General features: G+C 39.7%; 1 protein-coding gene across 1 annotated transcript; it reads left to right on the top strand.

Annotated features, from left to right (window-relative positions):
- The first annotated feature begins 8386 nt into the window (after positions 1-8386).
- Positions 8387-13573, top strand: LOC104922154 (peptidase M20 domain-containing protein 2). The gene is made up of 7 exons (XM_010734903.3): positions 8387-8841; positions 9771-9919; positions 10006-10148; positions 11435-11589; positions 11857-11983; positions 12088-12195; positions 12371-13573. Exons 1-7 carry the CDS (start codon positions 8440-8442, stop codon positions 12511-12513), a joined length of 1227 nt encoding a protein of 408 aa, XP_010733205.2. The 5' UTR covers positions 8387-8439; the 3' UTR covers positions 12514-13573.
- Positions 13574-14435: the final 862 nt, after the last annotated feature.

The raw sequence follows: 14435 nt of genomic DNA, 5'->3' as shown, positions 1-14435 counted from the left end.
AAGTTAAAAGCTTATTCAGTGAGTGTAATGCAGGAGAGGAAATTTCTTACCAAAGCTACCTTTTGTAATCACGCACTTATTTATCTGCTGTTACTATAAAAGACCATCCAGCAAAACAACTCAGATAACGGTTTCAAATCTGCACTTCAGCTCCACTTTGCACACACCCTGCTGATTATGACTCCTCTGTGGTTCGAGGGACTACTTGTACTCCCGCTGCCCACAAAGGCTGATGTTATTGTGGCAGACAGCAGCCTTTTCAGCGCTGTCAAACAAAGAAAGGGCACCGCTACGGCAGCACTGCGAGGGCAGCTGTGTGGACAGATGAGAAAATATACAGCATGACCCCACCTGAGGAGAGGAGAGTTTGCTCTGTTCAAACAGCAATCTGGGTTTTGTATTTCGCTGAGACGTTTTCAGTTTGCACAGTTTGTAGATAGCACTCTCTTGTACGTTGCACAGCAATAATGGCTTTCACTGTCTGCTCAGACTATCAAGTTCTTCTCCTATCCATTAGAAACAAATCACTTAATGTCTGTTGCAATCCGAGATGAAAAAACGTGCCACTATCTGTGTGGTGGAGGATTTTTCTTACAAGGGAGTAAGAGGCAGAAAGCAGTAATAAAACTGTATAATTTCAATATTTCAATGAAAATAAAAGTTGTTTCTTTTGGGTGGTTTACATTATTGAAGCTACAAACAAGAACAATGTTGTACATTTGTCGTTGTACAGCGTAATCCGTACCCCCACTACACCCACTGAAGATGCAGGACTTGATAAACCGAGGTGTTAATGTATTCCAGCCTGGAGAACATCGAGGCACACTGATGTGACATTAATGACAGAAACGGGATTGTCATGTTGCACATTGCACCCACACACGCACACTCACAACATGCACACTCACATTTCCCGAGGCCCGCGGGTGATAATTTCCAACTACCAAGCAGCTTGCTGTGTGATATTGTAACAATGCTGGCTGGATTTTTCCATGGGGGCCCCCCCTCGGTCCTCCTCTCCAAGGGCGCGTTTTGTTTGATAGTGATGCTGACAGGATAGAGCAAGCATGACTGACACATTGTCAGCTTCCTTCAGTCAGCTGGAACCTCATGTTTAAAAACCAGTCTCATCGACAACTTGTCAGGGCTCATATTTGTCTGTCGGAAAGAAAATGCACTGGTAGAGTTAAGGTTAATATGGAAGCCCATTCATGCCATGAAAACAAACAAAAAAACAGATGACAACTTAAAATTTAAAAGCTCATTGTGTGTCAAAATTGTGATATAACATGATTTGAAAGTCTGTCAATCATATATTGCTAGCAGTGTTGTATTATTCGAGATCGGGCAGTCTCAGTCTTGTCTTGGAATCGACCTTGTCTTGTCTGTCTCAGTCTTGGACAAAGACGATTCGGGATTTGATTTCAAGATTTCAAGAACTGCAGGTATATCACTATGGTTTAATCACCAAATGATGTCTAGCTTGTCCTGACACAGTTTCATAATGAACCGGAAATGTTTTTCACTTTCTGGCAGAGGGAAGTTTATTTATTTTTTGAAAACACAGTGAAGCAAAGAGTTCGAAAAGTTGTCCGTATTACTGTCTGTAGTTATAGAGCAAACACCTGTGTAGCACAGAAAACCAAAGAGAGGACAGACGAGTTCAGGTCGAGGTTTAACCACAAGACCATGAGCCAAGAGCTGCAGAGTATTTCATAAAGCAGCTCATTAAAAAAAGAGAAATTAACATGAACTAGTTCAGTTTTAGGACTGTAAAGGAAGTCGTTGTGCGTAAACACTAAAATAAGGTAGAGAATTCAATAGAATCAAAACAGTGAAAAAAGAAATAAAATAAATACACCCTCCTCTCTTGCTACACTGCCCTTCTGCAGGAAACACTTTATGTTGTTTGCTCTGGTTTAAGTCGTGTCTCTAATAGAGAGTTGCACATGTGTCCTGCTGATAAATAAACGTGTCAAAATTGAAATAAATAAAAAATACTACACAATAAATAGTCGGCTGTGATCAGTGATCACTACTGGTACGTTGCAGCCCTGTTCATAGACAGGGCTGTCACATGAAAAAAACCAGCGGTGACCGGCCCCAAAGATCCTGATCTGAACACCTTTATAATAATCATCAAGTTTCAGCAGAGTCACAGCAAACATAGTATTTTATATTTGAAAACGTACGAAAGGAAATCTAGGAGATTGTTTTACAAGAGCACAAAGCTTTTCACACATCTACCCTCTCAGTTATGTTTCTCAAAGTGCTTCAAATTGATGCATTTAACTTTCAAAAGTACAACATTTTCTTTGGGGGGAGCAAGTGCACAGATCCCCCGAGAAGGTCTGAGGTCCACCCACCACAGCCTCCCTGTGGGAAACGCTGCATCACTAAACATGCTTGTTACTGTGATTGGAGGTAAAGCGTCCTGCTTCAGATGAAACCAATAACTTGACTCATTTCTATATTAACAGCTGTCAGATGTCCATGTCCGCCTGCACAAACATTCCTAGAAAGTGTCTGGGAGGAGACGTCAGCCAAACCTCCTGTGATAAAATTTGACTTCCTAAAAGAGTTCATCTGCAAAACAGCGTCCAAAAGAAAACTCACAGCAGTCTGCAAATCCTGCAGTACACTTGTTACATGTTAGCTACCCAAGTAGACTGTCTGGTCTTGGTCTTGTCTCAGTCTCTCCTTGCCTCAGTCTTGGTCTGGACCCCTCACTGTCTCGGACTTGGTCTCAGTCCCGACACACTCTGGTCTCAGTCTTGGTGTCGGTTTTTGTGGTCTGGACTACAACATTGATTGGTAGAATGGAAATCAACAGATGGAAGTATGGTTTTGAAAGTGGTTAGCTACGATTTAACATTTGCAACGTTGGGGTGAAACCCGCAGGGAGTCTGTGACAGTGATTCCCAACCCCCACAATGGGCTACAAGATGAATCTGTGGGGATGACATGAGAGGATATGAACCAGAAAAAAAGACATTTCTGCTATGTGATCTGAACCCAAATCTAACCAAATGAGTTTTCATAGACAGGGCTGTCACATGAAAAAAAACTTATAATTTATACAGAATTTATTATATATTATTAAATGTTTCAACTGTGATTCGGAAGGCACAGACAAATGTCCTCCTGCTGATAAGGGCATCAGATCAAACATCGCTCCAGGACATGGACAAACATTGTATTGTGTCATTTAATTTGAAGGTTGTAGGATTAAAAAGTGCAAATGTGTAAATAATGAAGGGTCCGCTGTGTATGATTTAGCACACCTTTTACAGAATATGAAAATGATTTACTGTATAATCACCTGAAAATACCTTTCATGGCTACTGTAGTTTGTCCTTCACACTAAGAAGGGGAGCGTGAGTGGATAAAAATCCGCGGCTACACTGTTAGATGAGACTAACTGCTGATCCTTTATTAAATGATTAAATGAGTTACTTTATCAAACATTTACAAAACTAGAATAGAGTTTCTCACCTTTTCATGGTCTGTGGAGGAACCTTGAAAGCCGCAGTGACACCGCTGAGCTCACTTTACTGAAGAATCTTTATTTATTTTCATCATGACTAATCTTTTTGAAAAAATGTTTTACTGTCTTGCATGGATTGAGAGGCACAAACACATTAATATGTGGACCGCACTCTCACTGTGGCCACAGACAAACACACCCGAGCAAAATCTGTTGTTTGTTTCAACTCTCATTTCAGAGACATGCTGTCATCAGGAGCACATCAATTCATCGTAGCTGTCAAGCCAGCCTTTCCTTTAGGGCCTCCTGCTGTTGTGTGACGCCTGCTTGCATATATCATAAGTCATGCTTGGTGTAATGACTAGTGGCTCAACCTAAAATATCTATGCTGCTTGAAAGTGCACATGTATCATGTGTGTAATGGGGTTAGACAAAGGATTTATTTGTTGCATCACTCAGTGGTTGCAGTCGCTTTAACACTGGCCTCTCTGCTGCAGTTGGTTTAACTCGTTACACTCCATTTCCATCAGTCATCTCAGTGAAGGGGGGCAGATTTGTTCGCTCTGGACCTAGGAAAGTTAGTTTTCTTCCTCCTGTGAGATGAGTGTGATGTCCTATTTGAAATAATCCAAAACCAACACACACACACACACAAAAAAAAAAACATTTTAAGTTTCTTGGAAGCATGAAACACATTCGTAATCATGTGAAATTAAACACATGCTCACGGGGCAAATCCCTGAAAAGACAACGGAGTGACACATGAATGCCTCCCTTCGATGTCACTTAATTGATACACAATGGAGACTGTCAGCATCATCAGCGGGGCGTAAAGTAAGCTGACAGACAGGCCATGTCAGGAGGCAGTCCTGGTGTCACTTTGCTCAGCTCTGTTCAACATGGCTCCTCCTGTGACTGACAACCACCCCCAATTAACCTACAACTCAAATACAGACAGAAAACACATTCATGTACACCTGCTCTCTCTCTCACACACACACGCACGCACACACACACTCGCTGAGTGTGTGACAGCTGTGCAGCTTCGTCTTTATTCATTCAGCGCTAATTGACCTTGTTTTTACGGGGGTAGATCCCTGTTCAAGGCAAAGCATTGTTTGCTTGCAGCACGTGTACAGTCACTGAAGTAGCTACAGGCAATAAATAAAAAAATAAATAAATAAATAAATAAGCCCTCTGGATGAAGTTTTCTTCCTTCAAGCTTTTTTTTTTCTTATTCATTCTCAGTTCACTAAACTGTTCAAGGTAAAACACGGACGCAGAATACTGATTTATTGTCCCTGAATGCAGAAACCTGTACAAAAGGAGCCTTACCATTACCAACGAGCGTCACTCTGGGTCCCTCTAGTGTGGTAACAGACAGATGGGTAAAGGATTTTAGTCCCAGCCTGCATAAGGCCTGATAGCAGGCTTGTGATATTGAAGAAGCATCATTTTGATATAGCCTGAGCACGACATGTGCCGTTAACATTTTAGACGGGTGCAAATCATATACTTAAAGGTCCAGTGTCAGATTAATGTGGCTCTATATGCAGAATATGCATAATTATGTTCTATATTATGTTATTAGTGTTTATTCTTTTATAGAATATCTTTTATATCTACAGATGCTGCACGTCCTTGTCTAGTCGCCATGCTGGTTGGTCCTGGAAAGGGTGTTACTCATTTATTCTGTGTTTCGTGGCCATTGTAGTTTCTTCTTCACACCGTAGGAAGGAGAGTGTGAGGTGCAAGATGCCCCCAAATCCTATACACTGCACCTTTAAGTAATGTTTAAGTAATGCATGACTCATGATGATTTTTAGATCATCATCAGTTAAGCAGTGCTAATTTACAGTTACTTATATACAACCAAATTAGCTGGATACCAGTTACATAAAGGTTGATTCATCAAATTATATTTATATTTATTATGTAAATGTTTGTGTTTGATTAAAAAAACAAAGCTTTATATTTTTATGAGAACAGGTTGCTGCTTTCAGGGAGGCTGAACATCATAACCACACTGAATAAAAACATGGACTGAGGAAACAGTTTAATCATTTAAATAAGAAAAGGATACCAATATAAAAGAATTAAAACGCATAAATAGACAGACAAATGAAGTTAAAAAAGTAAAATAAATAAATAAAATATCAACATTCTCTGTTGCCCTCAGGTCTTCAAGAGGGTGAAATCTGGTGGTCACATATAGGTTAATAAGACTGTATTAAGTAACTGTGAATTAACATTCCTTAAGTGATGATTCATTAAGGGTCAAGTAATCACATAAAGTCATAGTGCGTTGATAATCTGTGGTATTCTTCTTTCTTTCTAGGGTTAAATCTGTGGGCCTTAAAGTTCAAGATTTAAACTAAATTGCATTTAATGTTTAAATGCAGTCTGGTGGAAGTCATGTAGTTATTATAAGCCACTCTTAAACAGACAAGAGTTTGATTCTGGCCAGCAGATGGCGATCCAGCTTCAAAGAGACTCAACATGAGTCTGACGTTAATAAAAGAGATGGTTAACGCTGATTTACAAAAGCTCAGAGCAACATATTTTCTTTATAAGTCACAAAGTGTAAAGAAAAATATTGCAACACTCCTCTCATGAAATTATATTATGTGCTTTTTTTGATTAATAAAAGTATAACCAGGAGCACAGTAGCAGATCACAACTATCAGAAGTTTGGAAGTGCTCTGACCAGTTAGTGCAGCCATCAGGATCATGGACTTTATCCGTTGTAATAATTCTCTATATTTCCCTATAAGGTGTCTTCTTGTTAAGTTTGCTCAAACATGTAATGTTTGCTGAGTTACAGGTACGGCAATTTCTTATCAAAATGAAAGAAAAGTCGACGTGTGTCCAAGTGTTACGAAACCTTCATCTTTTTTAAACTTTAACCCATTCTTACAGCTTTAACTATATCCCAGAATAATGTGGAAGAAATTATAAAATACCTAAAAGGTTGAAACAGGACTCAGCTACGGTGACTTCAATTCACCAAACAACACTTATATGATGTATGAAGGCTGTCGGTGCATTCCTCAGTAAGTCTTAGTACTTCAACAAAACATGCACATTCAGTCGGGGTGTGAAGTTATGAAAAGAAAAATATGCAACCTTGACCATGTGAATGAATGAATGGTTTACATGCTGGAAGTACATTTACTCAGGTCCTTGTATTGGTATTTGTGTTGCTTGCACTTTACTTAAGTGTTTCCATTCGATCAACTTTTAGTGGCCCTGAGAAAAGTTTCAGTTTGTGGCCCCTAAAACACTCTTAGTGAATGAACATGCATACAATAGAGACAGACAAATCAAGTCACATCAAATCTCATTTTGTTAATAAAACTACAGCCTAGAAACAGAAGAGAGGAAAAGAGCTGAACTATTTTGTTTGGATTAGTCAGATCTTTCTCATTTATCATGTTAGAGGTGCTATCGTCACACACATTACCTGAATATTTACTAAGGACTACACAGGAAGGTCATCTTCTGACAGTTTGCAGTTAAAGATATTAAACACATGTCTTGTCTGATCAGTAAGGATAAATACCAAAGCATGCAGCAGCAGCATCCACAGTCATATAATAAACGTTGTACTACTGCCAAAAGAGACACTGAATGAAGCTGTTTGTACAAACATACTCCAAAGTCAACCTGTTCTTGTCTGCGCTCGTCAAATACCAACGCTTTGTCACGTCACGCCCTTCATTGTCTCATACAGACACACAAGGAACCTTCAGCGTCAATCTACAAAATAAACATCACAAAAATAAATCTTATCTTACACTAGTAAGCACTTTTATATTTCAGCTCAGTGGTAAATTGCAAAAGTGTTTAATGAAGTAGCATCCTTTAAATCTCAGCAAAGGTTAATGTCCAACAATTACACTTGTTATGTCCTACAAACGCTTCAACAGACAAAGAGCTCTGTTGCAAAGAGATGTGATCAAATGTTATTTCATGGAAATGGAATCTGTCTGTCTGTCTGTCTGTCTGTGTGTGTGTGTTTGTGTCTGTGAGAGAGAAGGATAAAATGGCTGACATTGAAAATGTAGTCTTGATAGTCATTGATATCATACAGAGACTTCAACAAAGTTAGTCAAAGGCAGGCTTGAGGTTGCCGCTTGGGTGAGCTGCAGGTCAGGTCATTCAAAAAGCCTCAAATAGTCATTTTTAACATGTCGTTTCTTTCCTTCCTTCCCGCCTTCCTTTTGTCGTTTCTTTCTTTCCTTCCTTGCTTCCTTCCGTCGTTTCTTTCCTTCCTTCAGTATAAAGCATATTTACTGTACCATTTTGGAGCAATTCATCCTCGAAGTTCATTATTTTGGATTGAAAAGGGCATTATGTACAATATTTACTCTACTATAAAATCTCTTTGATCTATAATTTCTGACAAAGGTTGATACACTTTAATCCTCACTCCAGTCCTGAGATCAAGTGTACAAACCTTTGTCAGAAATTATGGATCAAAGGGATTTTACAGTGGCGTAATATGTTTGCTCGCTCCGTATCATGGACTACATGCATTTGCCATACATTCTGTGATATGGGTCGCTTGATTTAATACACTAGACTGTCGGTTTGTTTTCTCGAGATCTCGAATTAATTATCTCGTTATCACGGGAGCACGGGTGGAATGAAATATATGTATGTATGGCCTTTTAGGGCTTCCGTAAAATAATAAAACTATAGTACACCTGATATAACTATAATATAAGTAAAAAATCTTTTTATTTCATTTTTTAAAATTTTCTTTGGTTCATGTTCAGTACAAGTACAAGTCTGAATTATTTGATATAAATAAATTAATTAATTAAAGGTTCAAACTACGTCCGGTATGAACGCGGTAGCCCCGCCTACTTGGTGACGTTTTCTAATGCTAACTGAGGAGCTAACCCTGCAGCAGACAGACAGACAGGCAGACAGACAGACAGACAGACATGGACCAGAGGCAGCGGATGAAGGAGGCCGTGCAGCGGTGTCTGGACTCCCGCAGAGCCGAGCTGCACGCTTTGAGTCGGGACATCTGGAGCCGACCTGAACTCGCTGAAAACGAGACGCATGCGCACGACAGGCTGGTGGGCTTCCTCTCTGAGGACGGGACGTGGACGGTTCAGAGTCACTACAAGCTGCAGACCGCCTTCAGGGCCAGCTGGGGCCCGGTCTGCGGCGGCGTGGAGGGTGAACCGGGGCTGAATGTGGGCTTCCTGTGCGAGTACGACGCGCTGCCGGACATCGGGCACGCGTGTGGGCATAACCTGATCGCGGAGGTCGGAGCTGGCGCCGCGCTCGGCCTGAAAGCTGCTTTAGAAACTGAGACTGAGCTCCCGGTGCCAGTGAAGGTAACAAACAACCAGAGGGTAAAAGTAACACAAACAACCAGAGGGTAAAAGTTTGAGTAACTCTGGAAAACACACATGAACCCTTCAGTCAACTCTGACTCTCACCCACTCAGTTCAATAGTGACATGACAGTAAAGTAAACAATATTGCCAAAGCGTCACAAATTACACAACTGATTAATGAGATAAAAAAAAAATGCAATTCATGATTCATGATAATATTAAAAATAGCAAGAAATGGAAACACGTATGTGTGTTTGTGAAATATTGTTTCTGTCTGTGTGTGTATAATAAAGAATAAAAACAATAGTAATATAATAATAATATATCAGAATCAAAAATACTTTAATAATCCCAGGGGGAAATTATTTTTGTTACAAAACAAACAAAAACAACATATGTAAACAAGTAACCATCTATTAAGAACAAAAAAATATATATATTTAAACTATATATATATATATAAAAGATCAAATTTACAGTGCAACAACTTCAAAAAGTGATTGACCATATTAGTGTCAGATTTACAGAAAGGGGGTGAAGATGATAGTGTGTATCAATATTTACATAAATATAAAATAGTAATGTGTGTACCCCGCTTCTCCCCCTAAAGTCAGCTGAGATGGATGAATGTTTTATTGTACTACTAGATAACTTGACAAAATAAATGATGAGAAATGTTTATGTTTAATACATGCTAAAAAGTTTTATTTTATTTTGACAACATGCAGATGATGAGGAATACAGAATAGTCCAATATGAGAGGGAGAGATTTATAATGGACAATTGAGGTCAACTCCATCTGCTAATTAACACTGTAATGTTAAAAGCTAGGAAGTTTCCATGCAGATGAATTATTTCACCATCCAGGCTGACACACATGATCTGATACTTGTATCAGATGACTAAATTAAACATGTTTTACACCAGATAACTGTCCTGGGGACTCCTGCAGAGGAGGCTGTAGGAGGAAAGATTGACCTGCTCGAGGCGGGCGCCTTCGCTGACATCGATCTCGTCTTCATGGCTCACCCATCTCAGCAAGATGCTTCGTTCCAGGCCACTGTCGCACTCGATGAGCAAGTTCATGCAAAATACTCTGTTTCTTCCCTGCTTTCTTAATGAACCTCCACTTAACCTCTACTGCTATGTTGATATCACACAGGGTGTCAGTGAAGTACCATGGGAAGGCGTCTCATGCTTCTGCATACCCGTGGGAGGGAGTGAATGCCCTGGACGCTGCCGTGCTGGCCTATAATAACATCTCTGTGCTCAGACAGCAACTGAAACCAGAGTGGAGGATTCACGGTGAGAAACAGGTAGAAGCTGATGAGTTAACCGAAGCGTGAAGAGTTTTTAATTAACTTTGAAGCTCAAGCTCAGGTTATACATTACACACAAACGGAGAAAGCTATACAGCATAAGATCATCTGTGTGTGTGTTAAAGGTCCAGTGTGTAAGATCTAGGAGTATTTATTGGCAGGAATGGAATACAATATTTATTAGCATGTTTCCATAATGTTTAATAACCTGAACATAAGAATCGTTGTGTGTGTCGTTGTCTTTTCTTAAAATAAGCCCATTTATATCTACAGTGACAGTGGCTCCTCTTGTACCATGTTGACCCACCATTTTTCCACAGTAGCCCAGAACAGACACACCAGACACTGATCTAGATATGGACTTTTGCATTTAATGTGAATTTGGCAGCCAGTAGTTTTTCCTACATGCTTGGAAGTAGAGGGCGAGGCCTGGGAGGGTTTTATTACTACTAAATCCTACACACTGGACCTTTGAAGTCTTCGGCAGATTGACATGTACAGTCGTCCCTCGCTATATCGCGGTTCACTTTTCGCGGACTCGCTGTTTCAAGGATTTTTTTAGTGTAACTTTGCATGCTTTTTTTACAGCGTACTGTACAGTATGAACGCGCATTGTGTTCTGCGTCCTGATTAACTAAGGGAGTACTGTACAAAATGTGTGTAAAAAGGTGTATAAAAGTGTGTGGTTAGGGGTTTTACGGCCTTAAAACATGTAGAATAATTGTAAAACTTACTTTGCGGATTACGTTTATTGTATCCCCTGCGATAAACGAGGGACCACTGTATTAGGATTAGGCCCTGGTGGCAGAGGTGTTAAATGTTGTTCCCATCTCCTGTTAACTTTCTCTCTATGCTATCCACTCATATTTTTTATTCCTGGTATTTTATAAAGTGTTTTCAAAGAAAAGAATGATGTTAATGTGGCTTTGCATACTTTGCATGAATGGACTCTATATAAAGGAAACCAGAAACGACCTGAGAAGAACATGCAGAAGGTTGAAAGTTAGAAAATGACGACAATCTGTAATAGCTTCTGCAAAACTTGTACCTTTGTGTGTTTTCTTTATATTATAGAGAAGTCAGTTACACACTCAAGGATAGCAGCCAGAAGGCATTTATTTTAACATATTCTCATCCACCTTTTCAAACGTAGAAGCCCGAGGCACGGCCTTCAGCATTTTAAAACCTATACATATTTATTCAGTGTTATGGATGCATCTCTCCTTGTCCTTGATCCTTGTGCACATTTTATGTACTTTTTCTCCATTACAGGCATCATCAAACATGGAGGGGTGAAGCCCAACATCATCCCTGCCTACACCGAGTTACAGTTTTATATTCGCACTCCGCTGGTGAAGGATCTGTGTGACCTGAAGGCCAAAGCTGAGGCCTGCTTCAGGGCGGCTGCTGTTGCCACCGGCTGCCAAGTAAGCTCACCTAAAAAAATGTTGTCTTCCATTTGCTCTCAGGTGATCACGAATCCCTGACGTTGAAGTCAGCTCTGCTGTTATGTAACACTGCCCTTTTTAACATTTTCATATAATTATGCTTTAATTCACGGTTGTCTTCGGGCTGGTTTTCTCCGATGTCTGCACTTGTTGCAGGCAGGTTTAACTCACATCATAGAGCTGTTATATATTTGGCTATTGTTAATATATGTTAGTAATCTCTTTCTGTGATTGTGTTTTGTTTAGGTGGAGATAGAATATCCAGCCCATGCCTACTATAACATATTGCCTAACGCCACACTGGCAAACCTGTATGAGAATAATGGAAAAGCTTTGGGGATTCAGTTTCCTGAGCAGCCAGAGAAATTCTCGGGTGGGTAAAAATAAATATTTCATAACAACAGACACTGTGATCTCTCTGCCTTTCCCTGGTTTGTGTTGTAGTATAACAGCAGAGCTGTGGTCTTTTTTTGGCAGGTTCTACAGACTTTGGAAACGTGTCTTTTATAGTCCCCGGTATCCATCCTTTCTTCTACATCGGCACAGACGCTTTTAACCACACTGAGGAATACACGGAAGCAGCGGGTACGTTAGCGCGTGTCTATTGAGAACAGATGTTATTTCTTCTAATGAAATTGAATTGCACAGCGATTAGACTATTTCTGCCATCATCTTTCCGGGTCACTTGGCTTCACTTGACTTGCCTGATTAGTTACTTTGCTTTATTTTTTCTTCCTCTGCTCATTTTTTCCTGTGCCAGGAGCTGAAAAGGCGCAGTTGTTCACCCTGAGGACAGCCAAAGCTCTGGCTATGACAGCTGTTGATGTGCTGTGCTGCCCTGCTCTGCTGAGGCAAGTGAGAGAAGACTTCAAACAGGCCACACTGAAACAGGAGAAAACATGAGAAGTGATTCAACAGCTCAATACGACTTTGATGAGATGCCAAGGGACAACTGTTTGACACTGGTGCTTTTATGGCGATGATGAAAAAATCAATAAATGCATTAACAATAGATATGACATGTTATTTATTGTTGTGTTGGGCTTGTACTTGAGTGTACAGACCCAACACAACAATGCTGGATGTCCTGCCTCTACCACCTCCTGGTTTTTGAACCAGGCTGTAAACATCCAGTGATGTATAAAATTTCATGACTTCTGCTTAATTGACTAATTGAGTGCCAAATTGTTTCAAACTATTTTTTTCTGTTTCCTTAGAGCTATGGATTGATTATATAGCAAACATGTAGACTGGAATACTATGCATGTACTGCAACACTTAAGGTGATGTAGTGTAAGCACTGGTAGCTGGAAACATAGTAAATCACTGGAAGTAGAACCCTGTTTAAGGTGAAGCTGTAAATCAGATAGCGAGCACAAAGAGTGAAGTTGGCTTATGTGAACACACAAGTTTAACGATGAAATAAGCATCTGAGTTTTTAGTATTGGATACATAACACACAAGATTAATGAAGTAATGAGCACTTGGTTTTTTAGCATGATTTGATGCGAACCATATAAATGTGTGATGACTTGTAACGGTGTGAAATGTATTAAACTTTAAAAAAAAAATACAGTTGGGGAGATCTGCGTCATAATGGTGTAAGAAAAGGCAATAAAGGTGTTTTTTTTAAATAGTATTATTACAAAACAGAATCTAATGGTGTCATCCAGTGAAGAATAAAACGAAAGAAAACATCTTGTCCCCAGTCGACCAAGATCAGTAGGCGTGAGATGAGACAGCATTAAGAATGGGGGAAACCCCAAAACATGGACCAGCTCTGAGAGTCCACCTGAGTGGAAAATTACACCATTATGTCTTAGAGAAAGTTTGATGAAAACAGGCAGGACGTGAAATTTGCATAAAGATACATAAGAGAAAGCCCGAGTCAGCAAGTGCAGTTCATCATGGGGAACTCGGGCTCTTGTCTGTAAATATAATAAAGAATTAATTCTGCTGCCAATCCTGATGAATCCTGTGTTATTGCCTACTGAAGTAGAATAACACTATCTGACCTCATTTGGACCTGAAATTAGACAAGTTGCATCCAGTCTGCAGAGCAAGAGACAAGTTGAAGACTGTGAGACAACACCAGCTTTAAGTGGACGCTCAAGGAACTGCAGTTTTTGGCACTTAAGCATTGACTTGACTTCACAGCCACAGAGGTTGCTGCTTGTAATATACAGGAGGTATTTATGTTATTATTTATTGATTTGTTGGTAGTATGACATCCCCCATTCACCTGGAGTGTACATATTCAAATTAAAATATGCCTAAAACTTAACTTTGTACTTGTGATTTGATGTCCTCCCTCCTGTCACGTCTAAACTAAATTATTGTACTAACAGTATTCATGCAGAAGTGTTCTGCCTCTTTAAACAATCCCCCTTTAGATTTCTGGACCTACTTTCATCAGCAGATACAGGTCGATTAAAAACATTCCCTTCAGAGGAAAGATATTTCAGACATCTCTTTGATGCTTTATGCTTTTCATGTCTTTCTGCTGCAGTCATGTCTTTGTTCATGCTGTTTGAAGGATGATGGTGCACAAGTTTGAATTGTCATCACACTCTTTGGGATGTTACGTGGACGAAAATGAAAGCGTTCTCAAACATAATCCACAATTTTTGCCTTTAAGGAAGCTGAGAAATCATTTTTTAAAAATAAGCTTAATGTAATATATATATCCCTTCACATGTGAGCGGTTAATGGTATTACAGAATATGAAATTTATATGCTTTGGTATGAATACACATCGGCAATCAGACCTGTGCCAGAAGAAGAGACAACCTGCAGCTGGTAGCAATCCAATGTCTAATAACTGT

This window comes from Larimichthys crocea, chromosome XXIV, assembly GCF_000972845.2.
Source record: "Larimichthys crocea isolate SSNF chromosome XXIV, L_crocea_2.0, whole genome shotgun sequence".
NCBI classification, from domain to species: Eukaryota; Metazoa; Chordata; class Actinopteri; family Sciaenidae; genus Larimichthys; species Larimichthys crocea.
Note: the sequence above shows the minus strand (reverse complement) of the source record. Positions and strands in the feature narration are given on the sequence as shown.

Bases quoted from the DNA above. Each gene is read 5' to 3' on its own strand.
- LOC104922154 (XM_010734903.3), top strand. From the start codon at position 8,440: ATGGACCAGAGGCAGCGGATGAAGGAGGCCGTGCAGCGGTGTCTGGAC. The intron at 10,149-11,434 runs GTGAGAAACAGG...TCTCCATTACAG, and splicing joins ACCAGAGTGGAGGATTCACG to GCATCATCAAACATGGAGGG. The intron at 11,590-11,856 runs GTAAGCTCACCT...TGTTTTGTTTAG, and splicing joins CTGTTGCCACCGGCTGCCAA to GTGGAGATAGAATATCCAGC.